The sequence below is a fragment of the Tenebrio molitor genome, chromosome 6 (assembly GCF_963966145.1).
Source record: "Tenebrio molitor chromosome 6, icTenMoli1.1, whole genome shotgun sequence".
NCBI lineage: Eukaryota > Metazoa > Arthropoda > Insecta > Coleoptera > Tenebrionidae > Tenebrio > Tenebrio molitor.
Window position 1 is genome coordinate 4290638 of NC_091051.1, and position 18411 is coordinate 4309048.

At 44.0% G+C, this 18411-nt stretch overlaps 3 protein-coding genes across 7 annotated transcripts; 2 read left to right on the forward strand and 1 right to left on the reverse strand.

Moving 5' to 3' along the window:
- The first annotated feature begins 69 nt into the window (after nt 1–69).
- On the forward strand, nt 70–5963 carry LOC138133369 (apoptosis-resistant E3 ubiquitin protein ligase 1). 2 transcript variants are annotated; one of them, XM_069051261.1, is made up of 10 exons: nt 70–250; nt 2047–2409; nt 2459–2739; nt 2795–3100; nt 3152–3368; nt 3417–3628; nt 3680–4031; nt 4083–4693; nt 4756–5018; nt 5071–5963. In XM_069051261.1, the coding sequence occupies exons 1-10, from the start codon at nt 70–72 to the stop codon at nt 5171–5173; spliced, it is 2889 nt and encodes a 962-aa protein (XP_068907362.1). In that variant the 3' UTR covers nt 5174–5963. The 2 variants fall into 2 exon arrangements, with proteins under 2 accessions (XP_068907362.1, XP_068907363.1); XM_069051262.1 differs by lacking the exon at nt 70–250 and adding an exon at nt 621–834.
- Nucleotides 5964–6301: 338 nt separating this feature from the next.
- LOC138133383 (fibrinogen- and Ig-binding protein-like) lies at nt 6302–10937 on the reverse strand. 2 transcript variants are annotated; one of them, XM_069051288.1, is made up of 7 exons: nt 10800–10937; nt 8880–10750; nt 8189–8402; nt 7645–7788; nt 7404–7595; nt 6747–6889; nt 6302–6692 (listed from the first exon to the last, which is right to left on the reverse strand). In XM_069051288.1, exons 2-7 carry the CDS (start codon nt 9131–9133, stop codon nt 6419–6421), a joined length of 1221 nt encoding a protein of 406 aa, XP_068907389.1. In that variant the 5' UTR covers nt 9134–10750; nt 10800–10937; the 3' UTR covers nt 6302–6418. The 2 variants fall into 2 exon arrangements, with proteins under 2 accessions (XP_068907389.1, XP_068907388.1); XM_069051287.1 differs by having other exon boundaries at nt 6747–6988.
- A 163-nt stretch (nt 10938–11100) lies between these two features.
- Nucleotides 11101–18387, forward strand: LOC138133374 (embryonic polarity protein dorsal-like). Of its 3 annotated transcripts, XM_069051270.1 has the most exons (9): nt 11120–11356; nt 11474–11543; nt 13725–13784; nt 13837–14325; nt 14374–14609; nt 14661–14901; nt 16255–16338; nt 17044–17103; nt 17160–18387. In XM_069051270.1, exons 2-9 carry the CDS (start codon nt 11522–11524, stop codon nt 17654–17656), a joined length of 1689 nt encoding a protein of 562 aa, XP_068907371.1. In that variant the 5' UTR covers nt 11120–11356; nt 11474–11521; the 3' UTR covers nt 17657–18387. The 3 variants fall into 3 exon arrangements, with proteins under 3 accessions (XP_068907369.1, XP_068907370.1, XP_068907371.1); XM_069051268.1 differs by lacking the exons at nt 17044–17103; nt 17160–18387 and having other exon boundaries at nt 11101–11356; nt 14661–16267; XM_069051269.1 differs by lacking the exons at nt 11474–11543; nt 17044–17103; nt 17160–18387 and having other exon boundaries at nt 11102–11356; nt 14661–16267.
- The last annotated feature ends 24 nt before the right edge of the window (nt 18388–18411 follow it).

Here is an 18411-nt window from a genome sequence, read left to right on the forward strand (position 1 = left end):
TTCACGGGACGGCAATTTCCACAGAACGTAAAAAATGTCGAAAATGTAACCGGGATCCCCGAAACTATTATGAAGCGTTGTGCCAAAATATTCGCAGTCGTATTTTTGATTTTCGTTAGTGTCGCGAGTGTCATCAAACTTTGCTTTTGTTTTTGGAGTGGCTTGCTCGATCCCCACGGATCTGACGAAGTGGACATCTGGCTCGAGCAGAACAATTTGGTCCAATTCAAGGACCTCTTCATCGGTCGAGGTGAGTCATTGCGGAAATTAACGCTCCCACGGTGGCGGTATTTGGAGGAACGCCGTGTGCACGATGTAGTAAACGGACGGCAATTAGAGGTAAAGTTGGCAAAAATCGGGCGGTAAGAGCGAGAGGGTCGACGATAATTAGGGTGATGTGGTGCAAATTGGGTGAAAGGCCACACCTGTCACATAATTCAACTGTTTAATAGAGGCGGGTCACTCGATTCACCGCTCCGATTAGCGATTAATTAGGACGAGTGCAAATGTAGCTCTGGATGTGGGGTCGGCGGTGTGGTTACGAGGGTTGTAAGGCGCAGTATCTCGCCCCGTCCATGTTGGGTTGTCGCCCAGGGTTACGAACAAAGCCGGCCGACACTGCTGACTGACTGCAGTCGCCGTCGAACACCCACCGACCCAGCTGCGATTCGCCCCATCAGCACCATGAACCCCACCGAGGACGACCCCATCCTGCTGTCACCCACCCCCGTCCGGCCGTGGTTGCGCTTCTGAGCGGCCTCAAGATGTGGGACAGCGACACTGAAATTTGCTCAATTGGCATGACCATGCAGCCGTCCGCTAGTGCCTCTTCTGGTAAGGACCCACTATTAATAGCCCACGATGACGTCGTCACCACCCCGGTAAGGCTCGCGTGACCACGACGCCGATAAAAGTGCCCAGGCGAGAAATGGTGGATGCGCCGGTTCCAAAAAAATTCGATACACTTTGTTTGAATTATTATGTATGGTGGCGGTTCGGGCTAATAAAATTTCGGCTCGGCGCTAATTTATGGACGAGGCGAGGGTAGGGGGCTCGTTGCGGTCGTAAATTTTGCACCAACGGATAAATCCGACCGGTCAGATTTATTAAATCACGGCGATCGCGACGATTTCGGTTTTGCGACGGGACGAGGTGAAAGTTGCGATAAATCAAGCCATAATCTAATTATATTCCAGCTCAAACACAATACATCATCGCAGCGTGCCTGGATAAACATCTGTCATTTTGCCATTTGTCAACAACTCGCACACACGGTGATTCTCTTTACCGTAAAAATAACAACAACGATAACGGCCGAGACGTGCATGCAAACACTTAATTATGACAGTACTTAATAATTACTCTACTGCTTTGGAATTTGCACGCTGTCTTTATTTAGAACGATTTTTCATAGTCGGAAAATGTGCAAAACAAATTCCATAACAAACAACTGAACTAGATCGTTTGTTTTTGCTGATTGATTTTTATAGCTTGTTATCTATGGTTACACTTGGCAATGGTGGTGAGTGCATTAACCATAAAAATTAAATGTCAAATGTCTCTTTTGATCAAGATGGAATTGTTTTCAATTTTCTGAATTCTTCAATTGTCTTATTCGGTGCCAAATCTTTGGATTTTTTCCAAAATGCGAAGTGGAGTTTTATCGACAGTACAGATCATTAGCAAGCAATAAATTTGCAACTTGCATAGCTCTCACTGGGTTTCTACTACGCTCCCATTAAAATGAATTGATTTGTAAATGGTTATTATGTGAGCGATGAGGTAAATAAAATCCGACCTTGGATTTTTTTTATCTTTTATTTGTTTGTCCAACATTGGAATGTTTTCACATGAGTAAAAAACGATTACAACTCATTCTAATTAATTGAACACATATCAAATTTTTGGTACAAATAAGAGAGACTTATGTTTTGTGTAATTTCTTTTGGTCTGTTGAATGTTTAATTTTTTTAGTTTGGTATTCCTGTAATAATTGACGAGAGGGAACAATACGCGCGGTACAGAAAATTTGAATTTTCTCCCTAGGCATATCCCAGCTGGCCCAATGCGGCCAATTGGGCGACTTGCCAGAACTCCCCGCTCCCGACGAACAACGTCTCCAGAAGGCGGCTGCCTTGCTGCAACAACGCCTTGTCCTCCGTCAGTGGTTGATCAAGTACAACCTCCAGCACTACTACCCCCGTCTTCTTAATCTCGAAGTGACCAGTCTGGAGGACGTGTATTGGTTGGAAGACACCAAAGCCAAGTCGATCCTCCAGAAAGATTTCGCCAAGTGGTCAGCCGCCAGACAGTCCCTGCCCATATCCAAGCAGCGACTGGAAACCCTGAAGGCCGATCTCTGGTCCGAGGTTGTCAAGTCCAGCAGCCACCAAGACGCTTGGACATGGGGTCCGTGGTGCTGTTCTCCCCTAAAGAGGACTAATCGATGTCGTTACAGGAGGCATGTTGGTCGTTTCTGTTTCGGTTGCCGGTTTGGTGACGTTAGCAGCAATGACTCAACCGTCTTTGGCTCCCGAAGCCAAGCATTCGCTCCTCCAGTATGTCACGGGAAAGTATCTTCTGCCGTCGAATTGCAAGGTGGTCTTTCACTGGTCCGATCCCCATCCCGTAGGTCATACGGTTTGCTTCACTGTGCAATTTTACCAACGTAACGGACAGCCTTATCCGATCTGTGATACAGACAATTTTGTCGTAGACGTTTCCGAGGGTACCAGAAAGGTAAACCCCACTGTACTTCTTTCGTACACTTTTCTACTTCACCGAGACTTTGCAGATGGTGGTGATAACTGAGTTGGGCTCACCTACAGATCCTAACAGCGGCAACATTGCCAAAGTTAAGTTTACTGTAAGACACGCGGGTCAGTACAGGATCACCATCATGGTGAGCAACCAGCACGTCGCGGGAAGTCCTTTCATGAGGACCTTCATCGCCGGTCCGGCTTACGCGCAAAGGACCGTCGTGGTGAGACACTGCAGTACGGTGATCTGTACGGCGAGTGTCGCTCATCTCTTGTACATAGAACCACGCGATGAATACGGCAATACTTGCAGTTATTCTTCGGATGATGATCCAACAGAGGTGAGCTCCGCCGTGACACCCGAAATTCTTCCTACGTTCGATTGTTCGCAGGGTTACACAGTACACATCACTCAGCTGGGCACCTATTCCAAAGAATCAAACTTGGACATCGACGACAATAATTTTACCACCGCTTTAGATTACGATTGGCAAAGTCAGCGGGTCAGTCTTCAACTTAAGTTCATTTACGAGGGTTGCTACCACACCACCATCAAATACAGAGGAACCGAGCTGCACAATGGAGATTTCGACATCATAGTACTCAATAGTGAGTAAATCGTTTTTAAACGAGTCAAAATACAATTGTTTTCTTCAGGCATCGATTCCACTCTAGTCCACAAAAACGTGGCCTCGAAAAATCATAATATATGCTACGAGGCCAAACTGATCGGTATTAACAGCGAAAAACTAACAAAGCCTAAAAAAGTATTATGTTACGTATCACCCAAACAATTGATTGTGAAAGAATTAATTTTGAAATTTATCCCGAAAAGACTTTACACTTTTCGACTGTGCCCCTCCACTAAGGTACGATACAATCGAAGGAGTCCGATTCGCGGTTCTATTAGTTTGTTTCAGTTCAGTTTCCAAAGCGAGAATCCCTCGAAAGTGATGGACAACTCGTCCGGTTTCTTCACCGTGGACGACGGTTGTCAGCCTAGAATCGAATTGATTTCGCGAGAACGCAACGTCATAGCTGCCACTTTCGCTCAGTTTCTTTTGAAAAATATGGGCGGGTCCGAAACGTTCAAAGACAAACAGGATTTTTTCTACCACGAGGTGCGCAAGTACCACCAGAAGCACTACCACGAGAAGTTGTCGATGAAGGTAAACCGCGAGAAGCTGCTCGAGTCGAGCATGAAGGCAACGAAGAATTTTTCGGTGAGCGAGTGGTGCCGAAATTTCGAGATCACGTTTCAGGGGGAGCAAGGTGAGGGTGAGGTTGGAAAGGTGGAACAGTGGCATTAACGGAGTGTTGCAGGAATCGATTGGGGTGGTTTGCGGCGAGAGTGGTTCGAATTGATATGCGCGCAATTGTTTGACGCCAAGCACGGCCTCTTCGCAAGTTTTCACGAGGGACAGCAGTCTCTGGTGCACCCCAATCCCAATCGTCCCTCCCATCTCAAATTGAGACATTACGAGTTCGCGGGAAAAGTCGTGGGGAAATGTCTGTACGAGAGCGCTTTGGGGGGTTCGTACCGGCAGCTGGTGCGAGCCAGGTTCACTCGGTCTTTCCTGGCGCAAGTTATAGGCCTGAGGGTCCACTACAAATACTTCGAACAAGACGACCCCGATCTCTACTTGTCCAAAATCAAGTACCTTTTGGAGAACGACATCGACCAGATTGACACCGAATTGTTTTTTGTCGAGGAACAGTACGACTCCTCCGGGCAGCTGTTGAAGACCGTCGAGTTGATCCCGAACGGGTGCAAGATCCGGGTGAGGAACGCGAGCAAGTTGCAGTACCTCGACGCTCTGGCCCAGTACCGCCTGGCCACGAGCATCAAGGACGAAATCGAGGCGTTCCTCAAGGGGTTGAACGAGCTCATCCCCGATAACCTTCTGAGCATCTTCGACGAAAACGAATTGGAAGTAAGCATTTCGCCACGTCGGCCGCGTCATTTTAATAATATTTGTTCGAATGGGCCTTCCAGTTGTTGCTCTGCGGGACGGGTCAGTACAGCATTGCTGATTTCAAACTGCACCACGTGATCAACGGCAACTCGGCCGAGTTCAGACGAATCGTCGGCTGGTTCTGGGCAGCTATAGGCAACTTCACGCAGGAGGAGATGGCGCGGTTGTTGCAGTTCACGACGGGGTGCTCGCAGCTGCCACCCGGGGGCTTCAAGGAGTTGACGCCCAAGTTCCAGATAACGGCGGCCCCGACCTTTGGAAATCTTCCAACCGCGCACACATGGTACGAAGTTTGGGTTTGGGGGTTTGGCGGTCTTCTAACGAGAGTTTTGCAGTTTTAATCAGCTTTGTTTGCCGGACTACGACTGTTACGAACACTTCGAGAAGTCGCTGCTCTTGGCCATCAGCGAGGGGACGGAGGGATTCGGAATGGTCTAATTTTTTCTGTATACTACATTGATATTACTATTGATTTTACGTCGGTGCACATATTTTCTGACTATTTTATATCATTTGTGATATTTATTGTCCTTGTTCACTGGTACAAAGCAATTCAAAATTTAAGCTTGAGTATTACAAGTGATAACAAAATGTAGCACAGTATCTACTAGAGGTACTACTTCTCCTATTAACTAATCAAAGTATGAACGAGCATAGTGTACAGATTGTGATAAAGAATATTGTAAAACCGTGTTCATTAAATTATTAACTTAGGCTAGGACCACTTGTGCAGTCGTATCGCTTCTTAGTGTAGAGCTTACTCTAATTCTCTGCGCAAGATTAAACTGTAGCCTATATCGCTCTAGTATTTTTACGTTTTAAGCAGCGACTTTTATTTCTTTTAAGAGTACTTAAGTTATTAGTACCTGAACATTCAACTTATTTTTATCTTATACGATTATTATGTAAATAATGTACTCATGTATTTTTTTTATTTTGCAATTAAATTGTGATTATATAACTTTCAACAAGGAATATTGTGAATTAACATTTTTCTCGTGATCTAACAGACCTGACGTAAGTAACACTTCTCTTTTTTCTTGGGACCAGCGAGTTTCAAACTGTTACTAGTGCTTACGCAGAAATGATCAGATGACAATAGATTTTAAAACGCCTTTTAGTCAGTAAGAGTGCAGTTCAGTGATAGTACTGATAGTGTTATTTGCTGTAGAATAAATTTTATAAGTATCCACCTACTTGACATCCGATTAAACAACATGAGAACAGCTATCTTTATATTCTTCCATAGATTAAAGTTTAAAGTTAGTGTTATTGACCAGTATACGATGTACTTAATTATGAATCAAAGAGAAACTTCAAACATTAATTAGATTACTGTAGTGGTCGGTCACCTTCCCCATTCCTTTATCGATCATTGTAAAAAAATTGATCTAAATTATTTAGCGACCATTTTGAATTGAATTAATAATTTACTGCTAACCGGCGAAGGTTATGGATATCAAGTAGGCAGGCAAGAGGGAGCGCCATCTGTAAGTGCGTAGTTTGCGTTTTTCACGAGAGAATTCTGTTTTACCGGCAGTTGAGCTCTTCCCGTATGCGCAGACGTATTTAAAAATTGTTTATTTCGATATAAATACAATACGTAATAAAACTTATTACAAAGCTTAGAAAATCCGGGTTCTGTATAAAAATGATGCTGTAAAATAACGAACAGTCAACTCTTTATAGAGCTGGCAGCATAATGTAGGCTGCATTTTGTAAAATGGCCCAGGAAACCGCCATAAAATCTCTGGCGTTTTTCCACCAGCCCCTCTTCACGCACATTTCCTTCCTGAGTCGCTCGTTCTCCTCGGACACCGTCTCCAACTCTCCCCCCAACTTGGCCAGCTTCTCTTTCAGATCGTCGACGTTGCCCCTCATTTCCTGGTGGACGCGCGACGCTCTGCTCAGTTCCTGCTGAACGCATTCAAATTTCTTGACTTTGGACTGGTACCGCCTGAGGGCAAACTTGGACCATTTACTCGGCCCGATTTCGACGCAGTTCGCTTACTCGGACAGCTTTTGCAGATCCGAAATCCGCGCGCGTTTCTCGGCCTCGCTCTCCCTCAGGTGCTTTTCCACGTCCCCCAGAGTCCGACTCAGCCTGTCGGCGATTTCTTCGTGCGCCTTGATCTCCACGTCCCGCGCCTTCACCTGCGAGGCACAGTTAGTCATCGGGTTGCGGGGCGCACGCGTGCTCCCGGGGGTGAGTCGTGACTCATGCCACCCTGGTATAATCGAATTTCTCGATACCTGGAATTGCGTGAGTCAGCCGACTTCGTGGCGGTGGAGAGGAACGCCGCTGATACATATTGCTTGTGGGTTATTAAGGATGGGTCGATACTGTGACAGCGGACTCGTTACCTACATTAGCGATAACGACCGGTTCCTCTAATTTCGCCGCCACTTAATCGCTTTTATGAATAAACCGAGTTGTCGAACTTGGGAATTCCTACGAGCAGAGCTGACCTTGACGTAATCATCACAAGAAATCTATTTTTTACTCGCGATTAATTCCGCACAAGGGTCACCGTGTTTGACCACTCTGTTTGCCACATTTGCGAAAGAGGTTTGTTTTGAAGTAGCGGTAAAACTACCGCTTCCAGCGGGTTTTTCACCCACAACCGTTTTTACAACTCTGTCGCAAATAAAACCTCAACTGCTCTACCTTCGCGCTCAAGTACTCATTCTCTTTCTTGAGATTCTCTATGATCTGGCGCTCTCTCAGGATGTCGGACTCGAGCCGCTTCACGTAAACATTTTTCGTGTCGATTTCGTTCTTCAGGTTCTCCAGGTCGATGTTGGAATTTTCGAGTTTACTCCGCAAATTGTTAAGCTCATTTTGCAGCGACACTTTCTCCTGAAAAGTGAAATTTTTCAACAACAGAAGGTCCTCAAGTGGTGCTTACCCCGATTAACGAGCTATTTTCGGTTCGGATTGTTTGCAAAATGCTTTCCATTCGCTGACAGTTGCCCGTCGCTTCGCCACGTTTATGACATTCAGACTGTGTCAAGTCCTTGAGGCAATCCACCTGCTTCTCCAGGTTGCAGATCTGGACAAAAACACGTGTTAAAACAATGTCCGTTTGTTTTTTTTATCTACATTCTAGATATAGACGCTTTTGGAGGCCTCTTCGCTCGCGTAATCTCACAATCCCGATGACCTTGATAAGATTCTGAATGAAACGGGATTTTGGAAATCGCGAGAAATCATTTGTTGCAGACACAACATTGACGCAATCGTTTAGTCTGGATATATTTGGAGTGTTTAGGCGGCGTGTTCTGACTCAAGAAAAAAAATGAGCACCATCATCTGTCGCGGCGATGATTTGGGCGGACAAAATAGCCCAAGTGTTGCATAAACGGGTGTTGTTGGTCTTTTGTGGTGCGAGGCGATGTTCTGTGATTTCATTTTCCGATTGGCGTTTAATTATGTATCGTGGGGTGACAAACCTGATCCTGGCGGCGCCGCAATGACTCAGATACCATCGCCAGGCGCGCTTTGCTCCGGCGCCAAACGCACAGAAGCATGCGGTGGTAGACCAATACCTCAAGCCGACGCTCTCGTTCGACGCGTCCAGACGGCGTCCTCTCCACGTCATCAACTGGAGGCCTAGGCGTCGCATGCAACACCATCGACGTACCACCGACGGCGGGACGCTTGGGCCTGTCGGACAACACAATTAGGGAACAATCAGAGGGTCGGGGGCGGAAGTTGACCATCATGGTCGAAAAGAGTTTGGTCGTGTGTACAAAGTTCCCGGTAGGCGGGGATCCAACGTGTGTAGAGTACGCAAAGGTGAATAATCATTCCGTATCGGGCGGAGTGCGACAGGTCGGGAAAAAGCGCGGGTTTTCCCACCTGCCCGCCCAATGTTTTTATCGCTAATTATTTTTTACAATTATTGTGAACCTTCTTCCGCATGATAATTTATTTCGTGAGTCACCAGAAACATTTTCGTCGCTTCGGGTTTTGTCTAATAACTAGATATGTATTTGAAAACTGCGGGAAATCGAGATTCTCTCTGTTGAGTCACGAAAACGTAAACAACTGTTGGTTTGAGATTTTTTCTGAAATCCGCATGTCGACAATTAAAAACTGCTGTCGCAAAACTGTCTCGTTTAATCTCGTGAAGATACATACTTTCTACGATTACTTTTCGTCGGTGTTATCTCTGCGATGCTCTTGGACTTTTTCAGCTTTCCCTGTTTCTGCTGGATGTCGTCCAGGACTTGCTTCAGTTTCAGCTGGACGCTCTCGTCCCGGACGGTGGTCGCAGTGAATTTTCTCGACGAAGGGACGGGAATTCGTTCGGTGGATTTGGGGATCAGGGTTTTGATGCCGTCGCCGGCGCCCTTCATCTTCAGCGCTGTATTTTCACGACTCAGTTTTGACATCCTGCTAATGTTGTATTTTGACAAGTGTTTTTCAAACAATGCGTTTTTGTTTTTTGGAGCTACTATGGAAAAATGCCTCCGAATTTCTTACATTTGCTTAGAGAGTGACCATCTACCAGACCCAAATATAACTTCCCGGTGCAAATATTAATTCTATTACTTCCTTTAAAAAAAAATAACATCCCTAGATTTTGATTTCCAAGATTTTCTCAATTCTCATTAACTCTTTTCTTTGAAACTGGTTAAAATATGTACTACTACTATACAAATTGTATATAATTTATTTAATCAATGACTATGGTAAATCCGGTTAAGTAGGATATCGAAGTATAGGTTACGTAAAAATGTAATTCTTGTAATGATGTAATGTGATATATTTTTTTTATTATCAGATTTTTAGTTTTAGGCCAGAGTTTAATTCAAAGTACCGCATTACATTTCTAAAATGAACAACTCCTTCTAAGGGACCAAAATACAGACACTTCATCCTTCCATCTTGTACCTAAGTTTTCTCTTTCATTGTTTCCATGCATTTACCACCTTTTTCGCCTCTAATCACTTATTTTTTCTGTCTTTTTTCAGACTGCTCCCTACGATTCGAACTTTTAGGGAAATTACGTTTTTCATGTAGAATTTTTAAAAGTATAATTCTTAATGCTGGTCAATGTTTACCACAGATCGGATTCTTTTTCTGTAAGAACAGTTTTGAAAACACTAGCTTTCAAGTTTAATTTTTTTATTTAGGGATTTCATTGGGTTAGACAGCGACAATCGATAGCGCAATCAACCACCCTAAAATGTTTGCTACTGTTTTCCCTTCCTGTTTCTTTGTTTTCTATCAAGTTTATTCTGTAATTAATGCGGCTCAAACACGACACATTGTAAGTATGTACTAGGCTTTTTTATGGAATTGTATTTTTAGATCTTATCATGTATTAGTATTTTTTTTATCGAGAACAATGCACTCTTCTGGAAAAGAGAAGATCGATTACATTCGTAATCTGAACGTTTATACATAAACAATTATCCTGGGAAATCGAAGCGCATTTGTTACATCATCTATTTATTATTTATTCACAATATTCTTATCGAAAATTGTTCATTTGTTGTACTTTTGTTTCCTGTTTCTTTTAAATATTACGTTTTGTTTTATCTAATAGTAATTTCTTCTAATTTTTGTTTCAATTTTTTTTATCATCTCTACGCAAATGCATACCATCCTGATTATACATTCGTATTTTCGTTGAATTTTCATTTTATTTTTACACTTTCTATTCTTTCCGACCGTCCAGTTTTTACGTTTCGGCATTCGAGCATTGTTTATTTTTGTTATAGAATTTTTTTTAAATACCTGGAAAGTATGTTACCTAATTTAACACTTTGCACTCGTCAATTATTCTCGGAAGTTATTTTTTGCATAAATTTTCATTACTGGTTGGCGTTATTATCATACATTAAAATTCATAACAGAGAGTCGAATCTATTTCGAGAAGCAGCTTCTTTGTGCGAAAAATCGACCGTTCCAGAAAATTCCCGGTGGAAGTAGGATTCGGAAGAGAATTTTCGGATAAAACCCAGAAATGCAACGCTTACATTATGTGTTATCCAAACGTACATCTAAAAATAAAGTAATAACACTGCATTGTTATATAAATAGTACCCATACAATAATAATATGGCTACGTCACCAATAGGCTTGCCGTAGTGACGTCAACGGGTATGGTAAAACCCCGTGATTGCTCCGGCCGGAGAAAGTTTTCACTTGCTCCTGCCATCCTCTTATCTGAGCGGCGACGCCGCCTCCACTCCAGTCGGCTCCAGCTCCTGCAGGCGCGCGTCGGTTCCTGTATCTGGTCGCGTTTTTCCTGCAAACTCCTGTCCGCACGCGACAACTCAACTCAAATTTGAACTTGCGCGGTGCCTTCAATGACGTCCTCCTACTGATCACGTGTGCCCCGTCCAATCAGCGACAGTCTCGGCGCTGTTCGTTCTGCGAATTGCTGTGTGCTCATCGCTTCTTAAAATAAGTCTTTTCGGACTTCATTTTGATCTCATTTGTTGCGAGGTGTGGTGCTCACAGTGTGCAACTCCACAAGCAGGAATTGTCCCCGGTCGGTGTCTGGATTCGGCCCACCTTCACAAAAAGTGCACGTGGACTGGTGTTTATTCCAGTGATGACCTTGAGAGTTTTCAAGAATTCGAACCGTCACTATTATGCGTGAGGTGAGTTTGTTGGTGTTTGTGTCGCCGTTTTTCGCATCGGTCCCGATCAGGGGATTGGTAACCATGTCCGCTCGCATCTCATTGTTCAATAAAAACGCTCCTCTTTTTTTTGTCAAGGATCTGTAACGAGAGAACCGTCGGCGTGTGTTACAATTATAAATAGTCATGATGGACGCGAAACATTTAGGTGTGTAACAACAATTATTGTTCCTTCTTTTTTTGGATTTGTTTTGTTGGTTGTTTGCGACGCATGCTAGACTTGTTGCTAAAGCGCTTCAATGCTATCTCTCTGACCGACACCACTAGAGAAAGTTCCGATTTGTGTGGTTTTAACGACCCTAATTTACATCGTTCTGTTCTGTCTTCGCCGAAGGTGTCGTTACTGGTACCGCTCCACGGTGAAGGTGCTCTGAAAACAAATTTTGACATTTCACAATGCACCAACTACGCGATTTACTCTCTTGCACTTCATATCTCGCTCCGGAGAGTAATTATTTACGTTCAATACGTCACCAACGATAATTCTGTTTTGTCTGAACAAATCGCATCCTAACGAGCCGCCGTCCACTCTAATTACACCACTTTTATCACATTTATGCCAAGAAGCGGGTCAACTACGGACAAATTCGAATTGACAGAACAATTCACAGCCCACTACGCCAAAACAAGCGAAAAATTATTCTGTCAAATTTCAAATTTGCCAACAAATTAAACGTTACATTTGAATTTATTTTTATGTGCGATAGAATCTGTATGGGTCGTCGTCCTGCTATCTTAAAATAGTTGCATTGTTCGAATATTTTGTGAAATCGAGATTTTCCTATAATGACAATCCACTCCCCTGTATCATCGTCCATTAATAAGTGACTCTGTATGCAAAAAATTCGAAGAGCGTGGGCGTTACAGCTGTTGCCAATAGTTTTGATCGTCGTGTACTAATCTCAGGGGAAAAACATTTTCTGACCTACTAGTTTGTAGTTTTAAATTTAGGCATTGATGTCATTTTCGGCGAAAGCAGACGTGATCGACAATAGTGATAATTGGTGTTCTGCTACAGCTTCTTGAAGATAATTGGACTGGATGTTTTATCTCAGATTTAAAAATGGAACATCAGACTGTTAGAGAACGCGGCCATAAATTCAACAAACGTCAAAAATGACATTTACTGATAAAGCCCCGCTTGATTTGAGTCGATCACTCAAAATTTGCTAAGAAATAAAGTTTGGTGAAGAAAGGGAGTAAAGACAACCGGACTAGTTCACTATTTAGGTGCGCATCTAACAGAACCAAAACTGAACTGGTTTCGGGTCACCGAAATTAGTAAAATGTCGGGTCAAGTAAACAAATAATTAATTTAGATTGTTTGGGGCGTCTAAATTGTGAACGGACGAGTCGAAAAACTGTTTCTACAGCACACGATTTTACCGTGTTGTTGGTCGGAGGGAAAAATGAAATTCACGACCGGTCCTCGAGTTTGGATAATTGCATCAGCGATTGCAGCAAGAGGTAATAACAGCATCCAGAGTTTTGAGGTGACCAATGACGTCAACAGACGAAGGAACCGAGTGGTTGCAATTTAGAAAGCTAATGACTGACGCATTTATTGGAAGAATGCGAACCCAAAGAGAATGAAAACGTTTGCGTACATGTTGCATAAGAAGTTCTTTTCATAACGCGAAGTGTTGGTTGTGCGTCGGTGATGGAAGGAGTCGTTGACGCAAATTTAATTCAGCAAGAAAATTTAGATCGCCGCTGGACTCGTTATTTTTAGTCACGAGACATTGTAAGTCTGCAATTCAGAATGCGAACAATTTTGTAAATATTGGCGAAGAACGTCTTGTCAGATAAGCGGGTGTTGAATTAAAGATGCGTAAGAAGTGCGCTTCCCTCACTCTTTAAACAAAGATTAAATACGTTGTCGCGATAGCAGATATGAAACATCATTTATGAATAATTTTATTTGATTTACTTGGAGTCGCATTGTGTACGTAATTAATCAGCGAGTCTTGGTGTACACAGACACATGTTTGACACAGCTCAGCATGATCTTACTAAGGTTATTGGTGTAAAACTACTAATCTTTGTTTAGGTTTTGTTTTTTCGAAGCTTAACCCAGTTGTCGACACGTCCAGTTTCTGCCAATAACATTTGCTTGCACAGTGTAGTTTGGTAGTTGTTTCCGATCCATTCAGAATGTGATTCTGTTTAATTATTCTTGTTTCGTTTTCTCATAATCTTCAGCGTAATCATCTGTTTAATCGTTTGAAGTTTACTACAGCTGCTAGTTTCGATGTTTAACAGTTACAAAACGTCGTAAACCTGCAGCTATCAGTGTTACAAATGTTGATCGTTGTTTTTCTACCGTTAGAGCACCCCGTCGAAAATGCCGGAGGGATGCCCGACGAGAGCATCAACATAAGTGATGTCAGTAAGTATCTTGCATGTGTGGAAGTCCACTCGTTCAAGGAAGACTTTCTCAGTTGAAGTTATCGCGACCGACCCGGACTTCAAAGAGTCCACGATGTTTAACGGAGGTGGTGAAATCCCGCAAACCGCGATTCCGCAACAACAGGTGCATCAAAGTCGCCGAAGGGCGCAAGTGAAGATCGTCGAGCAACCGGCGTCCAAAGCGTTGAGGTTTCGGTATGAGTGCGAGGGGCGTTCGGCCGGTTCGATCCCGGGGGCGTCGAGCACTCCAGAGAACAAAACCTTCCCTTCCATCCAAGTCGTGGGATACAAAGGCAGAGCCGTGGTGGTGGTGTCTTGCGTCACCAAAGACGAGCCCTACAGGCCCCATCCGCACAACTTGGTCGGACGGGAGGGCTGCAAGAAGGGCGTTTGTACTATGGAGATCTCGCCGGATACGATGTGCGTCACATTCTCGAACCTGGGGATCCAGTGCGTCAAGAAGAAGGACATAGAGAATGCGCTGAGGGTGCGCGAAGAGATCAAAGTGGACCCTTTCATGAGTAAGTTCGAGTGCAGGTGCGACGCAGTTGCTGATTAGTGGTTTTCAGCGGGATTCAGCCACCGGAACCAGCCGACGTCCATAGACTTGAACGCGGTCAGATTGTGCTTCCAGGTGTTTTTGGAAGGTGAACGCAGGGGCAAATTCACCGTGCCATTAACACCGGTCGTCAGCGAACCCATTTACGACAAGAAAGCCATGTCGGATCTCCTCATCGTTAAACTGTCACATTGCGTCAGTTACGTCGACGGCGGTAGAAACGAGATCATACTTTTGTGTGAGAAGGTACGTCTGTCAAGTGGTCGTGTCCGACTTGTCTAAATCGGATCGTTCTAGGTGGCCAAGGAGGACATCCAAGTCAGGTTCTTCGAGGAGAAGGACGGTCGAGTGGTTTGGGAAGGTTACGGAGATTTTCAGCCGTCGCAGGTTCACAAACAAACCGCAATCTGCTTCAAAGCTCCACGTTACCACACTCTCGACATCACTGAACCCGTGAAAGTATTCGTTCAGCTGAAGAGACCCTCGGACGGAGCCACAAGCGAACCTCTTCCGTTCGAACTGTTACCGTTAGATTCAGGTAGGCCTTTATATTGGTCGTTTAGGAGAAACTATTCGAAAAAGGGAAACTACAACTTGTTCAGCACTCTGTTGGCTGCTGATGCTAAATTGGCGGCTAAAAGAATAACGTCAGATGATGTGGTGACACCAGAACGGAAAAAATCTGACGTTGACTTACCTGTCACCACTGTCGATAATGTAGAAACCAACAATAACGACGTGACAATGGATACTGTCAAATCTTGGGAGGATTATTCAAAAGTGGAAAAGGTACCGAAAGAGCCTATTAAAAAGAGCAACGAAGAGAAATCTTTCAACGAATTGATCAATCAAGTGGCCGAGCTCGACGAGATTTATTCCGATACGCAAGCGCGACTCCTCAACGAGGCTTTGAGCGACATAGAAAAGCCCCGGTTGGAGGAGATGCTGCAACAGAACGAGTCGTTCGACGACGGCAAAACGTATTCTAGTTTGCAGTTGGCGTTCAAGAACCCAATTGAGATCGCAGAGACCGAGTCGGCGAACGAAATCGACATCATCGAAGCCCAAAGTCCCGTTATCGACCTAAACGCGCGGAACAAGAGAGAGAGCGAGTCGGAGAAGCCGCCGTTGCCGCCCAAGCGCTCAAAAAAAATCGAAACGTATATCGGCAACTCCATCGAGAGCGTGAACAAAATCAATGCGGGATTCGACACCCCCAAGGCGTCGGTGAGCAGGTCGCACTCGTTCAACATGACGCGGCCCCAATCGCAGGAGCTGATTCAGCTCCCGGCGAAGCTGCCGCCGACGCCGTGCTCCACCTTGCCCAACCCCAAGAAGAAGGGGTTGTTCTCGAAGCTGTTCGGGCGCAAGAGCAAAACTCCGGCGACCTCGCGCGAGCCCAGTCTGTCCCCGTCTTTCAAGACGGACACCCTGGGCCGCAGCGCCGGCAACATCTCCACGGCGTCGGCCACCAGCGTGAGAATACCGCTGAAAGACAGCCCCACCGCCAGTCTCAACAACCTGAACCAGGATGCGGTGATGCAAGACGCGGGGCACGATCTCGCGCTGAACTTGGACTTGACCGAGGCCGAACATTACGCGCTGTACACGGCGATGGCCCCGCACGCCACCCAGAGCGAATTCGACGAAATGTCGTGCTACTACGCGCCGGTCGAAGGCGGCAAGATCCTCACCAACAGCGAAATGTTGGCCAGGTTGACGTCGAAAACGTGAAAACTTTTTCAACAGATTGTGTTTGATTGATTGCGACCAAACGTTGCAGTTTTTTTTTTGTATTTCGATAACGTTACTATTTGTTGCATGATTGAACTTTTTTATGCAATATCCGCTCCCGTATTTCTCTTTTTATTTATCTGAAATGTATTTTTAGAGCCGGGTATGCTAAAAAGAAAGAGGCAAAAATATCACGATCCAAACCACCTATTACGACATATTGAGGATAGTGACAAACACAGTAAGTGTTTTCTTGTACTATTTGTTGATGGGATCATTCGCTTCATTTATTTGGAAAGGGTATCTCTTTGGGGTCAGATCTGTAATGTACCTAGCTCGGTTGGCGATCGGTTGGATTCGGTCACGTGACCGAACGCGCAACCAATCGCCGAACGCAGCGATTCCCGCCACTCAATTGTTCTTGTACGAAATGGGATAATGATTTTAACTTTTTACACCACGAGGAACAGGTTCAGTTCTTTTTCCTAGTCAATGATAAGTCTAGTCACTGTTATTTTTGTTGTTTACTTTACAAGGGATGATTACACTACAAAGTTATACATTTTTAAGTGTGTTGATGTTCGTTGTTCGGAAAGTTTAAAAGTAGACTGTTAGAGTTTTTTAAAGGCTTTATATCTTTATATCAGCTGGAATATTAAAGTTTTTTACCAGTAAATGGAGTTTTATTGTCTCTAAAGTTGCAGCCATCACACTTGAAAGGAATTAAAAGGTACATGTGTGTGTTTTAAGTGTGTTAAATTTTTTCTTTCTTTTCTTGCATGTCCTTTCATTTTCATTTATTTTTAAGCTTTTTTAACTAACACATTACTTCATCAGCATCAAGATCCGCCTCTTACTGACTAACCCGAATTAGTAATTCTTTTCCTTGTGCTGATGAAGTAGAAACGCGACGCGACACTTGTGTATTAACTTTGTGTTTTCGCAGGAACGAACCAGCCCTATCTGCTCAACATCCCCATGGAAGGGATAAAGGTGGAACCCAAGGGTAAATCTTTTTTTGTCATGTGGTGGCTTAGTTGTAGCGATTTTGTTCGTTTCCAGATAAAGCTCCTTCTCCCTACGGGGGCCAGATGTTCGAGACCCTCAGCCCCGCCCAGAACGTCTCCCCGCACTACGTGGGGGCCAGCCCGCCGCCCCCCAACTTCACCCAGAACGTCCTGCCCTCGATCGACATGATCCACTGGAACATGCCGTCGACGTCGGTGGGCAACGTTTTGAACATCCAACAGGAATGGAACGTCGCCGCCCCCAACGACCTCTCCGGGGTTGTTAACATAGAGAGTGTCAGTGGCATTAGTAGTTTACTGAACTTGGACAGTCACCAGATGGAGCTCAAACCAATAGATTTAAATTCGGGAGACTTGAGCATGTTCGATGCCAGCAATTTGTCCGAGACTTTCACGCAAAATCTCTCGTTGACCGACCTCAACGGCGTCCGACAGGACCAAAATATGACTGATAGTTTGACACGTTTGGCAAACAACGCTCTTGACAACATTTGTCGATCAAACGATATTTACAAAGGGCCTGCTCAGTAGAGGAGCAGCGATCTTTGGCCTCAGCTGGTCTGATAAATTAGACGTAAGAAGTAAACGAAAGTCTTCCGATTAAAGTTGTGCTAAGAAAGTTGAGATACGACGACAATCTGCTTTTGATCGAGGAATAAGTTATGCAGGTCATATCTAGAAGCAAGATTTTATTTCTTTTTATTTTATCAATGGATGCAACGTGCTGTCACAGCGGCGTCTGAATTTTTTACTCCTAAACGATTAATTCTCAATCTACTTTTATATTTATATTTTTAAAGTGTTTTCGATTTTTAAATTATTGTGACAGTATTCGCATTATCGATCACTGGAGGAGGTGTCTTGCTTTTAAACGAGTTTACTCTTCAAATTTTAAGTACTAGGACAGTCAGCGTGACTGACTTTAATCTCTTTATTGTTTTTCTCCGTAATGTTATTGCATTTGTGACTGTTTAAAGTAATAATTGGTGGGTTTCAGACGGAACAATAAATGATTTATTCCAGTTTTGTAGTGTTGCACACTGAATTTTTGAAACGAAGATTGTTTTACGCAATCGAGGAAATGGTGAAAATGTTTATTATTGTAAGGTTGAGACAACTTGTGGTCTTTATTATTTAAGAAAATTGAAATCTGCTGTGATTTATAAAACAACGTGCAACGGTCGTTCTGTATTTTGTGCAAATGTTAATAATTTTATAAATTCCACGTATGTGTAAATATTTAATAAATTTTGTTATCTTCATCGGAGATGTTATTTAGTTCGTAA